Below are 19,258 nucleotides of genomic sequence, written 5' to 3'. Positions count from 1 at the left end.
AGAGCTGGGCTGATCCAAGCCTGGAGCCAGGAGCTTCTTCTGGGTCTCCCACATGGGTGCAGGAGCCCAAGAACTTGGGCCATTTTCTGCTACTTTCCCAGGCACATTAGCAGGGAGCTGGATTGGAAGAGGAGCAGCCAGGACTTGAACCAGCACCCATATGGGATGCCGGCACTGCAGGTGGTGGCTTTAACTGCTATGCCACAGTGCTGGACCCCTGCTATTTTTCAAATAGTTTCTTTGGGAATTGAGGTAAGTATCTTACCATGTAACAGATGATTTCGATTCCGGGAACAGAGAATAGTCAGAAATTTCACTTCATCTGTGCCCCATTTCTTCTCTCCAGCCTCATAGAGGTCCTGAAGCCAAACAAAGCACAAGTTTAAAACACCAAAGAGGATGTGCCAGGACACAGGCAAACATTTCCAGACCTGCAAAGAGCTGAGCTGGCTTAGATTTATTTAGTTGGTAATGGGGGTGGAGGAAGTAGTGGTGAGTGGAAATTTGACTTGGGATTTTTCCTTAGGCATCAGACAAATGGACCCCATAATGTGCTCCTTGGAGTCAAGGCAAACACCAGCAGTTCACTATCTGCAGACAACATGGTTCTAAAGAGCTAAAAGGAATGTCCCGGACTGGGGCTATGCCATGCAATGAGCACTAACCACATGTGGTTCTTTGAATTTGATCATGAAATCTAAATACAACTGAAAATTCATTTCTTTAGTCACACTAGGCACATTTCAAGGGGTCAGCAGTTTTATGCGGCCAGTGGCTACCCCTACAGGGCAGTGTAGACATAGAATGTTCCCAGTGCTGCAGAAGGTTCTAATGGGCAGCCCTGCTCCGGAATGATCTGTGACTTGCCTCAGGCTACTGAGTTCTCCCAGCACAGCACTGCCAAGACCCCACGGGTAACTTCTTACATTGCAACCAGGTAGGACTACCAGAAACTGATCCTGCTCACTTTACATGATTGATAAAACTTCTCTGTTCACTGACAGCAGGCAGCTGGCCTGCTCAATTTCTCAAAATGGTCTTCAGTGAAACATATCATCACTCCTTGGGCCTTAATGCCATCTCCTCTGTTTCTTCACTTCTTTCTCTGCCTCCCTCACTACTGCACAGTCAATTCATAGAAACAGAATTTTACAGGTGGAAGGGCTCAGAGTTAATCTAATTTAAAGTTTTGTAAGTCTCAGCAGGTTTGTGATGCTTGTGATGATTTCTTTTCTTTTCTTTTCTTTTTTTTAAAGATCTTATTTATTTATTTGAGAGAGAGTTATAGAAAGAGGGGGAGAAATAGAGAGAAAGGTCTTCCATCCACTAATTCACTCCTCAAATGGCCGCAATGGCCAGAGCTGGGCTGATCTGGAGCCAGGAGCAAGGAGTTTCTTCCGGGTCTCCCATGTGGATGCAGGGGCCCAAGCATTTGGGCCATATTCTGCTGCTTTCTCAGGCTATTAGCAGAGAGCTGGATTGGAAGAGGAGCACTGGGACACGAACCAGTGCCCCTATGGGATGCCGGCACCACAGGTGGAGGCTTAGCCCACTCTACCACAGAGAAGGCCCCTGCTATGACTTCTTTTGTGTGTCTACTTGAGGGAGCCACCACAGATGCTTGGTCCAGCAGTATTCTGGGTGTGTCTGTGAGAGTGTCCTGGATGAGCCTGACATTGAGTCCATAGAGTGATGAAAGCAAAGCGCTCCCCTGGTATGGGTGGGCCTCGTTCCACCAGTTGCAGGCCTCAAAAGAACAAAAAGGCTGACCTCCTGAGACTAAGAGGGAATGTCTCCCATTTCACTGCCCGGAGCTGGGACATCAGTTCTTTTTCCTACCCTCAGACTTGACTGAAATACTGGCTCTTCCTGGGTCTCAAGCTTGCTGGCCTTCGGATGGGAACTGTACTATCAGCTCTCCTGGTCCTCATGCCCTCAGACTCAGAGTGGATCAAAGCCCTCAGCTCTCCTGGGTCTCCAGTTTGGAGATGCACCCTGAGGATCTTGGTACTTACCCACTTCAATAATCTTGTGAACCAGTTCCTCATAATAAATCTCTCCCCACCACACAAACACGGATTCTGTTAGTTCTGTTCCTCTGGAGAACCCTGGCCATCACATGCTGCTTCAATGAACAAAGCATGGCAGAAGTGACACTATGAGTTCCTGGGCTAGGTCATAAACACTTGTGCAGTTTTTACTGGTTGCACTGAATTGCTTGCTTTCAGGTGCTCCCTCCTGCAACCCAATCACCAAGCTCCAAGAAGCCCAAGCCACACACATGCTCCTCTCCCTTCTAATGAAAGCAACAGGCTCTTTTCTGCATACACCATTGCGGTTCATATCTCAGGTACTGAATATGATCAGTCCCTCACTATAGCTGTGTACTGGACCACAGGGTCCACATGCAAATTGCTTGAGTTCAAAGCACAGTTCTGCTATTTATTATATGTCTGAGCTTGAGAAAACAACTTGACTTCTCTGAGTCTCAATTTCCTTGTGTGTAAAGTGGGGATAGCAATACTTACCTCATAGGGTTATTACAAGGATTCAATGATACATTTATGGGGCTGGAGCTGTGGTGCAGTGGGTTAAAGCCCTGGCCTGAAGTGCTGGCATCCCATATGGCTGCTGGTTCTAGTTCCGGCTGCTCCACTTCCATTCCAGCTCTCTGCTATGGCCTGGGATAGCAGTAGAAGATGGCCCAAGTCCTTGGGCCCCTGTACCCTTGTGGGAGACCTGGAAGAAGCTCCAGTCTCCTGGTTTCAGATCGGCGCAGTTCTGGCTGTTGTGGCCAACTGGGGGTGAACCAGCGGATGGAAGACCTTTCTCTCTCTCTGCCTCTCCTTCTCTTTCTGTGTAACTCTAACTTTCAAATAAATAAATAAATCTTTTCTAAAAAAAAAAAAAAAAGAAGTGGAGCAGCCAGGACTCAAACTGGCACTCATATGGAATGCAGGTATCACAGGCACAACACCAGCCCCAAGGACCCACTTTTTATAAGCTCTTATGATTAGTGTTACCTGGCCACAGCTGATCAGAGGAAGGGTTGGTACCACGGCAACCAGTAGTGAGATGGGTACCAGGGAAGCAACTGCCTCTTAGGTTTGGTGATAAGTTTACTCAACCTGTGACTCAACCCTATGACAAGCTATTTTACACAGATCTATGCAATGTTCCTTTGGGGAAGTAAAAATGTACAGCAACCAAATCAGTGGCAGGTGGCTTTACCTCCAACTGATCTCCAAGTGAGAAGCTCAGTAGTCCTCTGGGACTGCCACACTAGGGTTCCAATGTAAAAATAATGGATCCCAAAAGTGCTGATATAACAATGTCCAGTGCTAACCCCAAGATCAAGGTACTCTACAAGAAACCTATTATTAAAGGTCATGTGGGGGCCAGTGCCGTGGCTCACTAGGCTAATCCTCCGCCTGCAGTGCCGGTACTCCGGGTTCTAGTCCCGGTTGGGGTCCCGGATTCTGTCCCGGTTGCTCCTCTTCCAGTCCAGCTCTCTGCTGTGGCCTGGGAAGGCAGTGGAGGATGGCCCAAGTGCTTGGGCCTTGCACCCGCATGGGAGACCAGGAGGAAGCACCTGGCTCCTGGCTTCGGACTAGTACAGCGCGCCAGCCATGGCGGCCATTTCGGGGGTGAACCAATGGAAGGAAGACCTTTCTCTCTGTCTCTCTCACTGTCTAACTCTGCCTGTAAAAAAAAAAATCAAAGGTCATGTGGGGGAACTTTGTTCATGATATACTTCAGCCTGTCTAACATACACGGAAATATAAGAGAATATCCACCAACTGAGGCTGACCTCACTGGCGAAAAGAAAGAACTTAGGAAGAAGGAAGCTGCAGTTGTACTAACCTGGGCGTCCTGTCTCACGAGATCGTCATCCAGGTAATTCCCTTCATCCCTGCCACCCTGAGGATGAGAAAAACAAAGGCAGTGAGAGAGGATGCAGGAGGATTTCGGGCACTGTTAAAACAGAAGGCCTGAGAACCCCAGTACTGGTAATTAGACAAGAGGCCACAGGGGTGAGACTTCAGACCTGCCTATGTCCTCTGAATGTGCCTGCATTGCACCGTGGCCCTGATCTATGTCTGCAGAGCATGATCAACTGGAGGATGAGCCCCACTGTGGCCCTAATGTTGCTCAGGTGTCTCTGCCAATGGACAGGGCAGGAGAATGAATGCTTCCTATTGATTGCTCCCTCCACTAGTTCCATCCCTTTCCCACTTGTGTCCACAGCTGTGTCTTCCCAGCTGACTCACACCTTCCTAAATGGCCAATCTACATTAATCAACTTTGCCAAGAAAGGGAACATGGGAGAATCAAGAGAGTCTGGGGCCTCTAGTGGGGCCTCTAGTGCACCTACCCCTCACAGGAGGGTGGGGTTAGAGTCTTGGGAGAACTAGAGTGACAAGATGGGCTACTTCTGATTTGTTAGACTATTCTCATTGCTATGCAGTCTCATTATTCTATGGTCAAGGCACAGCTCATCAGAGTGGTAAATGTGGGTGGAGAAGAAAATTGGGAGGGAGATAAGAGAAGCAGGCAGGCAATATCAGAGATGAGAGCGAGGTGGAAGTTGGAGTTGATTTCCAAGGTTCTGCTTTGGATGTAAGAAGAACAACAACAATATTAACAGAAACAGACAAGTCAGCAGGGAGAGCTGGTTTGGGAGAAAAAATGAGTTCAGGTTTAGCTTCAGAGGACTGATTTAAGGTGATAGTGGAATATCCATAGGGAAACACGTGAAAACCAGTGAGAAACAAGAGCACCCCTTCAGGAAGGAGGTTGGGGATAAAGGTGGGAAGTCATACTGAATATTCTGAGTAACCATCTTCTCTTTTCTGACAGCCCTGCACCCACACTGGCTAGTCCTGCTTTATTTCTCACCTGGAACCGTGAAGGAGCCTGCTATCAGCCAACCCACCTCTATTACACTATTCGGCTCTGCAGAAAACACAGCTCCAATCACGCCTCGTCGCCATCATGTCACCTGCTTCTCCCAATCCTTTGGTGGTTCCCTACTGCTCTCCCAGTGAAGTGTGAATGCATCCCAACATAGAATCCCAGTTCATCCTTCCCCCTGGCTTTGACAATTACCAGTTCAGCCGATTGTTTCCTAAACATACCCTGGGTTTCCTGCCCTCTTGCCCAGTTGTTGTCATTCTTCCTGCTTGGAGTGCACCCACCCGCGTGTCTGCCTCATGGAACCCTAGCAATCCACCAAGTCCTCTGAGCTGGCATCTCTGCCACAAAAGCTTTTGTTTCTGCTCCCAAAATCTCTCCTTGAGTCTTCCTCTTCCTGTGTGCCTCTCTTTCCATGCCTTAGAGTAACCTGTGTACTTGATATATTCCCTTACGACAACAGAGACTCAATGCACCAGAACTGCCTCTTAGTCACCTGCATGACTCTCAATATCCTGAGTAATAGGAGCACTGGGCAGGCATAGTGTACTTGCAAATACTGAATGAAGGTGGAACCAATGGGCGTGTGTGGCTCATCAGATTCTCCGAAGGAGGAATAAGAGAAAAGAGCAGAGAGGCTGAAGGACAACACCTAGGCAATAGCCCCATGCGGGTGGGGGCCTGAAAGGATGAGAAAGGCTGGTGAAGGGGACAGAACGTGAGCGCTTTGATAAAACCCATCCCCCATCAGAAGCAGCCCACAGAGGCGGCGACTCACAGCCGACAGAGACACGAGCACGCGCTGGAACATGAACGACGTGTCAGAGCAAATGTCATCTTCAAGGCTCCGGCCGTATTCTATCGAGAGAGTGAAAGTAGCTACATCAGAATAAAGACTGCAGCCCAGCACCAGGTCACCCTCCACACTGTTCTGTCCCCTCCAAGGTCAGGAGGTTATTCACACCCCAAACAAAAGCCAAGTGGGGGAAAATGGCCAAGAGAAGTCATCACAGTGGAAAAGAGACGTTTGTGTCCCTTTACGTAGGGTGGGGTCCTGGGCCTGAAATCCTCCCTCTCTGGTTCCTCCCGTCCAGGGTCTGTTCTGGATGTGGGTGTCAGACACGCAGAGCACAGCAGCTACTGAGGGCCACTACTGCGTCATGGACGGAAGCAAACAGAGCAGAGATGTGAATCCCATTTGGGGGGAATTGGAGAGGGGCACTGAGGTGCATGGACCCAGCCTGTGCCCCTTCCACTGTGTCCTTCCCTTGAAAGCTGCTGAGGGTTCCCCGGGAGAAGCTCAGCTGGGTGGACACAGGCAGCGGGTACTAAATCCAGATTCCCAAGGTTAGGATATCCTGCTCTGAAACTTAGCAAAAAGCAACCATTGTGTTTTCTTCCTACAAAGGTAATACATGTTGACCACTGTTGAAGTGGGGGATGGCAGCAATCCACCATAATCTAATCACACAAAATAATCACTGATGGTATTTTGGTAAATATCTTTCCTCATTTTCCTCCACATATATGTATTATTTCCTTTCTTTAAAAATATGGGGTAACAGCACCCTATGTTATGATTTATCTTTTCCCCTTATTCATACACCAGATCACTTTGTGTAATTGAATAGTATTGTGTCAGTGTACCATATTGTGCTTAGCCAATCTGCTGTGGCTGGATGTTAACAATCCTGAATAAATAGTCTTTTGTTACATTCTTATGGCAGAAAGGCAGTATGCATTTTTTAAAGGCCCTTCATATGTATCAACCTCTGGCAGTTTCTAAAAGGGGACTAAATGACCACTACTCTGAGACAGTTGGAGGACAGACAGTCCAGTCTGAAGGTAAGAAACTGAACCAGACAATCCTCCTGTGCGTTCCTTAGAACACTAAGACTCGCTGGTGCCACCACTCTTGAACAAGCACCTTTGATTCTTTGCTTCATTAATGTGGAACAAAATTCCAACATGCAGGACAACAAAGCACTATCTGGGTAGCCTGAGTCTTAAGAAGCCTACCCATGCCAGGGAGTTTGACTCAGGAGCTAAGACAGCTGATGCCATGTAAGAATGCCTAGGTTTGATATCCTGCTCCAGCTTCCTGCTAATGTAGACCTGGGAGGCAGCCAAGGATGGGTTAGGTAATCAGGTTCCTGCCACGTACAGGGGAGAGTCGGATTGAGTTTTAGGATCCCAGCTCTGTCCCCCCACCCTCATCGCTGCTCTCAGCCATTGTGGGCACTTGGGGAAAGAACCAGCAGATGGCAAGCTCTGTTTCTGTCTCTCGCTCCCTCTCTCTGTGTCTCAATCTTTCAAAGAAGTAAATATTTAAGTTATTTTTGTAATCACTTAGCTTTTCTTTAAAAGATTAATTAACTTATTTGAAAGGCAGAGTTAGAGAGAGAGAGAGAGGGATCGATCTTCCATCCACTGGTTCATTCCCCAAATGGCTGCAATGGCCAGAACTGGGCTGATTCAAAGCCAGGAGCCAGGAGCTGGTCCAAAGCCAAGTCTCCCATGTTGGTTCAGGGATCCAAGCACTTGGGCCATCTTCTACTGCTTTCCCAGTAGCATTAGCAGGGAGCCAGATCAGAAGTGGAGCAGCCAGGATTTGAACCGGTGGCCACATGGGATACCATGCTGCAGGTAGCAGCATTACTTGCTATGCCACAGCTCTAGTCCAAGAAGTAAATATTTTTTAAAAAGATTTTATTTAACAAATGAAGCCAACCCTGGCATCTGCCTACAGAGGGATCTGCCTCAGAGCAGTCTGAGCTCTCTCATGGTCACGTTCCTATGAAGAGACTGTGATCCGTGAATAACCACTTGCTGCTGGTATTGTTGTCAAATCACAGTGAACCCTCCGCTGGGGCCGTGGCGTGTTACTCACGCTGCTGGTAGGTCTGGTTGATGCGCCGGATCTCCTCTGGGGTCCGGGAGGCCAGGATCTCGATCAGGCAGCCCTCATCCGTGCCAGCGCCCTAAACACAAAGCCAGAGGACAGAGCAGGATGAGCCCGTTTACCAAGTCCCAGACACAGCAGGGCCGTAACCCCAACTGCAGGGAAGAAGGACAACACACTGAGTTCTGGCAACTGGATTTGTTAACTTTGCATTGTCCTAGCCCATGTCCGACAGGCTTACAGACATGTCCAGACTGTTCACTATGCCTTGGTGACAGAGCCAGGTTAAGTATGGTTTCTGCTCCCGGGCCTTCATCTTTCTCTGCTCTCCCCTGTTCTCTTCTTCTGAAGGGGCAGGGTCTTCTGGCAGAGGCTTTGCTATTGGCTTGTTTTCTAGGGTCTTACCCAGAACCTCCCGCAAGGCTGAGGACTGACATGGTTTGGAGGGGTAACTGTATTTGCATTCACACTGGATCACTGAAAATGGGCGGAGCCTTTGGCCAGCCTCGGCCTCAGGCAGACGTGGGCACCCCCAAGGTGTCAGTCAGAAAGTCACACATCTCCAGAGTAGCTAATACAACAAAGTTTCTGAAACTGCACCCAAAGTACAGCCATAATTACTCACTATGGAGCCACAGGAAGGAGCCAATGATCCCACAAAGTTTGGGAAAACAATGTTTAAATCGTGACTACTGCACGTCTTCAAGCTGTCAGACGTGAGGGAACAGCTCTCTCCTACACTTGATTCTCCCGCCTCTCAGAAGCTGGTTGTCACGGTCTCCCGTGTCTGCACTAGCAGCCCGAGGCGGGTGTGTGTGCGCGTGTGGTGACAACAAACCTTCATGGCCTTTCGCAGCTCCTGCACATCGTAGAGCACGGTGGGCGTCATCATCCCCACGATCACTTGCTCGAAGTTGCCGCTCAGTTCTGACTTCAAGTCATCTATGAGGTCCTGTGGTTCAAGAAAGGCGCTCGGCTGAGTCACTGGGGCGACTTAAACCAGCCACTCCCCAAGTGGGGGCCAGGGACGTCTGGGGCTCCAATACCTCCAGAGGGCCAACGAGGTCAAAGAGGTCTTCATAAATACACCAAGACATCGTTTGCTTTTTTACTCTCATTCTCTCCCACACATATGGTGGAATTTTTCTAAGACTACTCAACAAATCTATATATGTACCATCTATAAACATACAATTAAGTCAAAAGGCTACAAAAATACTCCCCACTTTTCCAACTCTACATCTATCCATGACAAACTTTTCTTCAAAAACCTCGATGATAATTCCTAATGCAACAGATCGAATGCAAAAGCAGACATGAAAAGCCAGCTGTCTTCCATTAAGCCAGACATTAAGGAGATTTGCAAAATGTAAGACACTGCCAAGTTTGTCACTAATTTTTTTTGGTTTTGGCATATAAAGCTATTTTTTCATAAAATATTATAGCAGCGTGTAATACATTTATGATTTTTAAGTAAACAAATACATATTTGCAAATGCCACTTTTAATAAATGTTTATTTATTTTCATCTATTTGAAAGGCAGAGAGACAGAGAGACATAATCTTCCATCCAGCGGTTCACTCTGCAAATGCCTATAACAGCCAGAGCTGGACGAGGCCAAAGCCGGAGCCCAGAACTCTGTCTATGTCTCCCAAGTAGGTAGCAGGGGCCCAAGCATTTGGGCCATCATCTGCTGACTCCCAGGATGCAGGACCAGGAAGCTAATGGAGTAGCTGAGACTTGAACTGGCACTCTGGGGGCATCCCGAGTGGTGGCTTACCCTGCTGCAACACAAAGTCTGTTCTAAATGTCTTTGGTTTTAGTTTCTAATACGGTAACTGTTCATAGGTACAATTTATGAAACAGAAAAAGTCCTCTGTAATTGAAGAGTAAAAGGAGCCCGGAGGTCAAAACATTTGTAGATGCTGTCTACAAACCTGTATTTGCTTCCTTAACAATATATCCTGAATGTATTTTCCAGTCCGTATTTACCTAGGACATTTTTAACAGCTGCAGGTGTTTCTATAGGTAAGGTGCAGTATAATTTCTTTATCCAGTCACCTGTTTCTTTATTTCTACTGTTATGTATACAAGGCATTTAATTGTATCTGTGTGACTATTTGTGATTATATCTTAAGGCTCCTTTCCTAAAATTAAATGTTAACTATTAAGACAAGTAATCAAATTCTAATGACATTTGTAATATATATTTTTATTTTTAATTGGCACATAATAATTGCACATTTTTGTAGTACACAGTGTGGTGTTTCAATATTTGTACACTATGTGCAACAATCAGACCAGAGTAATCAGCACTGTCATCACTCAAACATTTCTCATTTCTTTGTGTTGGGAACATTCAAAATCATCTTCACTAGGGGAATTTCGAGATATACAAGTGCTTTACACCAGTTACTTTTCTGTGCTATAGAATGTTGGAAGTTATTCTTCCTGACCAATTGCACTCCTATACCCATTAAACATTCTCTCTGCATCCACTCCTCCCTCTCACCTGTAAAGGTATTTATTCACTTCACATTTCCTCCTGGGACAGCTCAGAATTTAAGAACCTGCTTAAGATCAACCAACTAAAAAGGAGCTGAAGATGATAGTGCAAGTACTTAGGCTCCTGCCCTCTACATGAGAGACTTGGATGCAGTGCCAGGCTTCTGGCTTCAGCCTGGCTCAGCCCTGGCTTTTGTAGGCAGTTGGGGCAGTAAACCAGCAGATGAGTGATCTAACTCTGGTGACCTGTCTCTTTCTCTCTCTAAAAATTAAAAAAAAAAAAAGAAAGAAAAGAAAATGGAGCTGAGCTACTATCCAAATCCAGATCTGTGATTCCCATAAACCTGATTCCACAACATTTTCTAGCAACTTACTGTGCATATTTTAAAGTTACATCTATCTTCTAATGAATGGGCAGATGGATGACTAATGAGTGCTCAGTTCTTTAATGTTGGCCATCTTAATATACTTCCACCAGATTAGTTTTAATTCTGAAGCTAAATAGCAATCCTGAAGATAACAGGCAACATTGATTAGATCTCTAGTTTATGTAGTACATGCATGTTCCTGCCAATTAGTGCTTATTCAATTTCACTGGGAACAGAGAAGAGTTAAAAATATCCAGCAAATAGTCTGAGCATTTCTGATCTTAGGAGCTCCATGACCTACACGCAGGTGCTCTGGGCAATAGCTGAGCTGGCCCTCCCCTATCCAGCAGCTTATTGCATGTCCCTGAGAAGTACCTTAGTCCGACAGGTTGTAAAGTATTTCAAGAATAAAAATGTTTATCATAGACTTACTGTACTGTAAGACCTGGAGACACTCACCAGTAAGGTTTCCTCAATAAAAAGATTCTCAATGACCACACAGATGGGTTTTCAGTGACGTGTAAACATTGGATAGGAAGATTCTGGTCAGGAGACTAAACAGAAGGTTCCTGGGGGGTGAGGGAACACCCTTGGACTGCCTAAGCTACTATCTATACCTGCCTGTGAGCAAACACCCAGACACAGACACATCAGCTACCACATGTACATTCCTGCAAGGACACACCCATTCATAAACACATAAAGTGCATTCCAGACTTGAGGGGTGTCCCTCCGTTGAGGCTCATCAAAGTAGTAAATGTATGTACAAATGGGTTCATGTGGATGTGTCAGAATAGACACCACATCCTAGGACAGCCTACTGAAATCAAACTGGATTTAACTTTTTTTTTTTTTTTTTTTTTTGACAGGCAGAGTGGATAGTGAGAGAGAGAGACAGAGAGAAAGGTCTTCCTTTTTGCCGTTGGTTCACCCTCCAATGGCCGCTGCAGCTGGCGCATCTCGCTGATCCGAAGCCAGGAGCCAGGTGCTTCTCCTGGTCTCCCATGGGGTGCAGGGCCCAAGCACTTGGGCCATCCTCCACTGCCTTCCCGGGCCATAGCAGAGAGCTGGCCTGGAAGAGGGGCAACCGGGATAGAATCCAGCACCCCAACCGGGACTAGAACCCGGTGTGCCGGCACCTGTTAAGCCACGGCGCCGGCTGGATTTAACTTCTTTAGTCAGTTTGGCAAGTCTGAATCTGTAGTGGCCTAAAAGAAGTCGTCGGAACCAGAGAAGTAGCCCTAGATACCCTGCCTTGCCTAGTGCTCAGAAGGGTGCTGGTTGGACCCAGACAATTAACAAGGCCCTGCAAGGACTTGGAAGGTAAGGGGCTCTGATCAAGAGCTCCCTGAAGTCAACGCGTGTTGAAATCATTTTGGTTTCTGTTTTCAAGAACATATTTAAACGAAACAAAGGACCCAGCTTTCAAAGCACAGGGCCACTGCACACATCTTGATCCAGGGAGAGGTCAGGACAAGTCCCTGATTCCTCACCCAGGGTGGGAGAACCTGCACCTACCCTGCCAATGGTGGACTTGTAGGCTGTCCTGATTTCCTGGCGCTGGGCGGTGTTGCGGTAGGCGAGGACTTGAATGATGGCGTCCTCATCGGTACCTGCAGAGAAGAGTGAGAAAGTGGGAGGCGGTGGGTGAGTGGACCTGAGAGAGGAATGAGAAGGTAGGGGTCTCTGTGGACACTGGAGTTCCCAAACACATGCTGCGAGCTTGCTAAGAGGGCTTGTCTGTTTTATTGGGAAACAGAGGCCAGAGGGCTGTCTTCATCTCTCCTTGAATTAGCTGTTCACCACCACAGACAGTACCATGGGCAGCTTCTCCAAATGTGAATGATGATAGCACTTTCCCTGCAGGACTGCTGCAAGTGTTAAATAAAATCATTAAGTGAATTAGCCCAATGCCCAGTGCTTATTAAGATTCTATAAATGTTGACTGGGATAATTCTTCTTCCCCACTCCTGGAATTCTACTCATGTCTTTTGGGTCACCTATCATCTGTCTTGTCCTTTCTTGCCTGTTCTCTCTTAATCATTTCCTCTGAGTTTTGAAACAACTCAAACATGTCTTTAATTCACTGCTTTTCAGATTAAATTGGCAGCTCCCTGCATGCATAGGTGTTTTATTTTCTTTAAGACATTTTTTATAAAGAAAATAAATGTATTTCTTACAGCTTGAGAGGCCGGTAGGCCCAGATTGAGGGGGCCACAGCTGGTGGGGACCCTGCAAAGTCCCACTGTCTGGGGGCATGCCGTGGTAAGACAGCACAGGCTGCTCCACTCACAGTATTTTAAAATCTGTAATTGTGTTTTTCTTTCTTTCTTTCTTTTTTTGGACAGGCAGAGTGGACAGTGAGAGAGAGAGACAGAGAGAAAGGTCTTCCTTTTGGCATTGGTTTACCCTCCAATGGCCGCCGCGGTAGCGCACTGCGGCCGGCGCACCGCGCTGATCCGATGGCAGGAGCCAGGTGCTTCTCCTGGTCTCCCATGGGGTGCAGGGCCCAAGTACCTGGGCCATCCTCCACTGCACTCCCTGGCCACAGCAGAGAGCTGGCCTGGAAGAGGGGCAACCGGGACAGGATCGGTGCCCCGACCGGGACTAGAACCCGGTGTGCCGGCGCCGCAAGGCGGAGGATTAGCCTAGTGAGCCGCGGCGCCGGCCTGTAATTGTGTTTTTCACCTCCAAGTATCTTTCCCTATCTCAGATGGTTTCCTTTGTATAACCACAGGCAACTCTCCATGACACAACATCCTACCAAAACAAAATTACAAATTATGAAAATTGGCAATAAATAAATAAATGGCAAATGCAAGATTGTAAAAAAAAAAGAAAGAAAGAAAGAAGAGGAAAGAAAATTGACCTGTTTCTTATAGCAGCTTTTACCAAGGGAACTTTATTCTGATTTTTCAGATTTTGCCCTCATCTTTCTAACAATTGGCTGCACAAATACATGAGTTTGTGCTGGATGGGAAGCTGTTGTGGACTAAAGTGGTTCTACTGAAATATTTCTGGGAGACATGAAAAAAAACACAGGTTCACCATAATTAGAGACACAGAAAAATGTACAGGGTAGGGAGAAGGCTATGGAATTTTAAGTTTACACACCTTTGGGGCCTACTGTCTGTCTTTATGAAAAAAAAAAGAAGAGAGAGGGTAGGTACAACCCTCCTTTTCTCCTTCAGAATTCTCTGCTGGGGGAGAAGGTTCTGGGCTCATGACCTTTTGCTCACCCTGTTTCTGTGAAAGGTACCACCTTCCTCCAGTCAACCAAATTTGAACTTCAAAATAGCTTTGATTTTTTTACCCTTTCCCTTGATCCACACTCAAATTTCCTGCCAAGTCCTACAAAATCTTGCTCTGTAGCCTTTTCTGTGCCTCCTGTAAATTCCTATCCACTCCAGTTCAGGGTTTCAGGGTTTCTTCTTAGACAAGTGTGGAAGTCCACTAAGCCACGTTCTTACCTCCTAATTGGTTTGCCCAGATTCCTGCCAGATGCCTCCTCCCAAAAAGGAAAGCTCTCACGGTGTGCCTGCCTTGCTCAAAGATGCACAATGGCTTCCTAGGCTGTGCTGAATGCGCGCACTTTGACATCCAAGACTCCCACTCCTGATTGCAAGCATCCACATAAACGGATACCAGGCAGCCAAATTCACAGACTGAGCTCCTGAATCCTGGTGCTTTACCCACTCGTACTGCCCTCCGTTCTCCACCGAGCGCCTTCATTAGCAGCCTGAACCCCGCCACTTAGCGTCACAGTTCTGGCATTTATTGTTCCCTGGCCAGGCCTCTGGGACATCTGTGTGCTTCTGTAGGTGGCATTCTCAGTGGCACCCCACCAACCTCCCTCTGGAATTTGCCTTCTCAGAAACCCTCCAAGCTGCCTACTGCTGCCCTGTTAGAACCTCCTACTGCACGGTAGCTGGCCTCCTATCCATGGGTTTCATTTGGATTCAACCCACCATGGATCAAAAATATTAGGAAAAATAGTCATGTCTGTTCTAAACAAGTACAGAGTTTTTTTTTTTTTTTTCTCGTCATTCACTAAACAAGACAGGATAACAATTATTTATAGCATTTGTACTAGGTGTAAGTAATCTAGAGATGATTTAAAGTATATGGGAGAATTGTACCAGTGATATGCAAATACTGTGCCATTTAACATAAGGGACTTGATCATCCATGGATTTTGATATCCATGGTAGATCCTGGAACCAATCCCCACTGACACCCAGGAAGAAGTATACACACAACTCCCCTCAGCCTCAGTGTGTGCTATTCCACTCACCTGAAATACATTCTCTCTTAGCTCCTGAAACTCAACTCATCTCCCAAAGCCCATCTCAAATTCTAATCCTCCAAGAAGTTTTGCCAGACTCCCCCAAATGAAATGTGATCTCTTCTCTTTGAACCCCAATGGGATCTCGTTTGTGCCTCCCTCTCAGGATCACACTGTGAGCAGGTCACAGTGCAGTTCTGCACAGGTCCTAGCTATGCTTGCCTTGTGGGCTCTGACCGCCAGCATGAGGTCTTTCAATCCTCATCTCCTCCTAGAGTCCAGCTCACATCGGCCCACGTACAGCAGGCACTGCAGAAGGCTGCTTGTGACAAATGTCTCCTGACTCTTGCTTTGAGAATTCTGAATGCCATGTAGTATACATACGGAATTATAGTGTCCTTGCTATGGGCCACAAAATTGGGAAAAACCAGAAAAATAAAAACAACTGGTGTGTCCAATATGTTCTCCATTTTGTTTACAAAAGAGAGAGAGAGAGAGAAAATGAGAAGGATGCAAGCATTTAGAGCAGCATTGTGTTCGGAGGTTGGCAATAGCACGGTACTGGCTACAGCTGCAGCTCTGGAGTTGGGCTACCTTGAATCCTGGCTCTACCACTTCCTAGTTTTGAGACCTTGGGCAAGTTAGCCCCTCTCCTCACACCTGGGTTCTCAGCATACAACAAGCTGCTGTCAGGGTTAAAACATGCAACGGAAAAGCACCTAATCTGCATGCCTGACACGTAGTCGAGCTTAATAACTGCTGGCTATTATTGATTCTGCAGTTGTTGGTGTCAGCAGAATTGAGGCTACGTAAAATAAATCCTCTGCAGAGAAAGACAGGGAAATGAGGCCTCATGCTAAGTGTATTTGCCCCAATCTCAAGGAGATTCTAAATAGTAGCCACTTCCCTGGCCCAAGGCCTACCCGGGCAAGGTGTTGGAGGCAGGGAGTAGGCCAGAGCAGACTGCAGAGCCGACCCAGCAGGAGGCCGTTAGCCCTTAGGAAGCTAACTGATGGGGGAGAGTCCTGGAAGACCCTTCTCACACAGAATCCCACCGTCTGCATGCAGGTGCTGTCACAGCTGTGCCCATCATGGCAGCAGAAAGCAGAGGGACCAAAGGGGAAGAGGGTGGACTCAGAGCCGGCAGGCCTGGGTCTGAGACTGGGCTCTGCTGTGAGCCAGGACCAGCTTACTAGGAGCCTTTTGTGAGAGCTGCTTGGCTCCTCTGGGTCTGTTTCACACCTATAAAACGAGACTAAAATAACCAGAGCAACAGCCACGTTCACTAAACCGCAGGGTTGTCTCACATCCGGTGAGATGATGTTTGCAGAAGTGCTCTGTCAATCTTACAGCTGTGTACACAGCTGTACACACTGCTGCACTCACTGGAAAACAACTACTAAAAAATCTAAAGTTTAAGAAGGTTCACGATGTCATAACTCAAAGCAGATTTAAACAGCTGGGGAAATCCATAACAGGTGCTTTAAATTAAAAGCTCTTCACTAAAGTGAAAATGTAATTCGTGCCTTCCCATCCAATGGGTCTTGAAAAGCCAACTTGTTCCCACTGTGTTTTCTTAAAAGCAGCCCTACTCACAACTACCCACGGACACAGCAGCCTCCCCTGGGCTCCTGCGACCCACCTGCAGCGGAACACTTACCGAGCCCTTTCATGGCCTTCCTCAGGGCCTGGGCATCTTCGGCAGCGTTGAATCCTGAAGCAGCTTTGATGGTCCCTCCTTTGGATGCCTGAGTACATGGAGAGTGAGGTGACTGAGAGCAGCATCTGACCTCCCAGGTGGCAAACCTTCCCTGAGCCCCTCCACGGCCCAGACACCATTCCAGGTGCTGGAGGTGCTCAGTGACCACAAGACACGAGGACCTTGCTCCCGGAGAGCAGGTGCTGTAGTTGAGGGGGAGGCAGACAGTGCACAAGCCACAGATAAATGCTCTGGAAGTGCCTGCTGGTGAGAGGTGCTGCAAAGCCGATGGAGAGATCCTTAGAGGCGCTGCTCTGAAGACTGAACCTCATGCTGGGAGCTGGGCCACCCGAAGCAGCTGACCATGCAGAGACAGGGCAAGTGTTACGGGCAGACAGTTATGGCTGCGGCGGGTGGGTCAGAGGCCAGGGTGGCCCAACTTGGTGGGCAAGGAGGGCGGTGGTAACATTAGTTACTTCCCCATCTACCAAGCAATCCAGTTCCCCCACAAAAGGGAAAAAAATTAAACCGGAATCCAATAAAGGCACTAGAGCTAAAAACCCACTTACAGTAAACAGAGAGGAAAATGTTAAACCATCCCACAGTGTTGCCATCAGAAAATCCAGACTATAAGCAATACTATTTAACAAATGATCCAGTTTCTCCAACAAATACATTGTAGAGGGGATTTAGAAAGAAACAGAGGGAGCTACAGTTTAAAAGAGATGAAAAAGGCATTTCCATGATCATATGTGAACTGTATTCAGATCCTTAATCAAACACAGACATTTATGAGACAATTGGAAATTTGGACATCAAGTTGAGATTTGATGATATTGAGGAATCAATCTCAACATTTTTAGGTATGAGAATGGTACTATCATTGTATTTTATATTTTAAGAGGTTTATATAGATTTAAAATAGTTTATGGATGAAATGACAAGATGTCTGACTTTTTTTCAAATTAACACAAGTGGGAGGAGAGGTAAGTAAAGAAGAAATAAGATTGATCGCGAGTTAATAATTATTGATAGGCACACAAAGGAGTTCTGTTTACTTAATTTTTTTTTTTTTTTGACAGGCAGAGTGGACAGTGAGAGAGACAGAGAGAAAGGTCTTCCTTTTCCTTGGTTCGCTCCCCAATGGTCACTGTGGCCGGTGTGCTGTGGCCAGTGCACCACGCTGATCCGAAGCCAGGAGCCAGGTGCTCCTCCTGGTCTCCCATGCGGGTGCAGGGCCCAAGCACTTGGGCCATCCTCCACTGCACTCCTGGGCTACAGCAGAGAGCTGGACTGGAAGAGGGGCAACCAGGACAGAATCCGGCGCTCCGACCGGGACTAGAACCCGGAGTGCTGGCGCTGCAGGCGGAGGATTATACTAGTGAGCCATGGCACCGGCCTGTTTACTTTTGTATATGTTTAAACTTTTCCATAATAAAAATTGAAAATTTAAAAATAGAGAGGGGCAGGTGTTGCAGTGCAGCAGTTAAAACACCACTTGGGATGTTGGCGTCCATATCGGAGCGCCTGAATTTGAGTCACGGTTCCACTTCCAATACAGCTTCCTCCTAACGTGCACTCTGGGAGGAGCAGGTGATGGCTCACATAGTTGGGTTCCAGGATCCTGGCTTCGACGTAGCCCAGCCCTGACTGCTATAATCATTTGAAAGTAAATCAGTGGATGGAAGAGTGCTCTCTCATGTGTGTGCGTGTGCACACATTATGCCTTTCAAAAATAAAAAGATAAAACAAATAGATAAAACTTTTATTTTAAAATAATGCAAGAAAGAAAATGAGAGAAGTGGCAGGCAGTCCTTCCAAGCTGGTTAAGGAGTTTGTATTTTACTCTAAGTGCAGTAGGAAGCCACTGATTCATTTCAAGCAAGAAGATGGGGACATTGGGGCCTGATTCACACATTTAAAAGATCACTTGGACTGCTGTAGGGGAGAGGCAGAGACCAGAGAAGAGTCTGGACCAAGGTCTGGGGGTGGGATACGATGCCAGATGAGGGCGAAGTGGTTGAGATGGAAATAAAAACTCAGCACTTGTTTGGGAGCAAAGGCGACGGAACTTACTGGTGGACTGGTGTGGGAGGTGAGGAGAGAAGCAGCAAGTCTGACTCTACGGCCTTTTCCCTGAGCAGCTTGAGTGCAGAAGGGGATCGTTTGCCCAGATGGGGAAAACTGGAGGAGGACTACCAGATTTGGGGTGGTGGTGGGGATATGATTTAGAAGTTCTGCTTTCCAAATGTGGAGTTTAGGAAGTCTATTGAATATCCAAGTGGAGCTATCAAAGGCACAGCTGGTTATACAATCCAGAGTCAAGTCTACATGACAAAGGTAGGCTGCATCAGCATTTGGATGGTATTGGATGAGATGGCCTAGGGAGCAAATGAAGATAAAAAAGGACAGGGTCCTAGGACGAGCTTGGGACTCTCCAACAGTCAGGTCCAGCAAAGACGACTGAAGACAGCGGCCTTGGAGGTAAGAGGCAAACCAGGGCAGTGTGCTGTCCAGAGGCTGGGGAAGGAGGGCGTGGCCAGCACCTGCTAGAGTGAGATGACTTGGAAGGAGTAGAGACACC

General features: G+C 47.2%; 1 protein-coding gene across 2 annotated transcripts in view; it reads right to left on the bottom strand.

The window, feature by feature from the left end:
• Nucleotides 1-19,258, bottom strand: part of ANXA4 (annexin A4) — a 76,403-nt gene that overhangs the window by 12,906 nt on the left and 44,239 nt on the right. For both annotated transcript variants that reach the window (XM_062209581.1, XM_062209580.1), the window contains 7 exons: nt 16,636-16,723; nt 12,209-12,303; nt 8,655-8,768; nt 7,805-7,895; nt 5,693-5,772; nt 3,865-3,921; nt 266-359 (listed from right to left, as the gene is read on the bottom strand). In XM_062209581.1, the coding sequence (XP_062065565.1) occupies nt 266-359; nt 3,865-3,921; nt 5,693-5,772; nt 7,805-7,895; nt 8,655-8,768; nt 12,209-12,303; nt 16,636-16,648 (544 nt within the window). In that variant the 5' untranslated portion in view covers nt 16,649-16,723. The remainder of the gene's footprint in view (nt 1-265; nt 360-3,864; nt 3,922-5,692; nt 5,773-7,804; nt 7,896-8,654; nt 8,769-12,208; nt 12,304-16,635; nt 16,724-19,258) is intronic.

Source organism: Lepus europaeus, chromosome 13 (assembly GCF_033115175.1).
Source record: "Lepus europaeus isolate LE1 chromosome 13, mLepTim1.pri, whole genome shotgun sequence".
Taxonomy (NCBI): domain Eukaryota; kingdom Metazoa; phylum Chordata; class Mammalia; order Lagomorpha; family Leporidae; genus Lepus; species Lepus europaeus.
The sequence above is the reverse complement of the archived record's forward strand: the minus strand, read 5'-3'. Positions and strand labels throughout refer to the sequence as shown.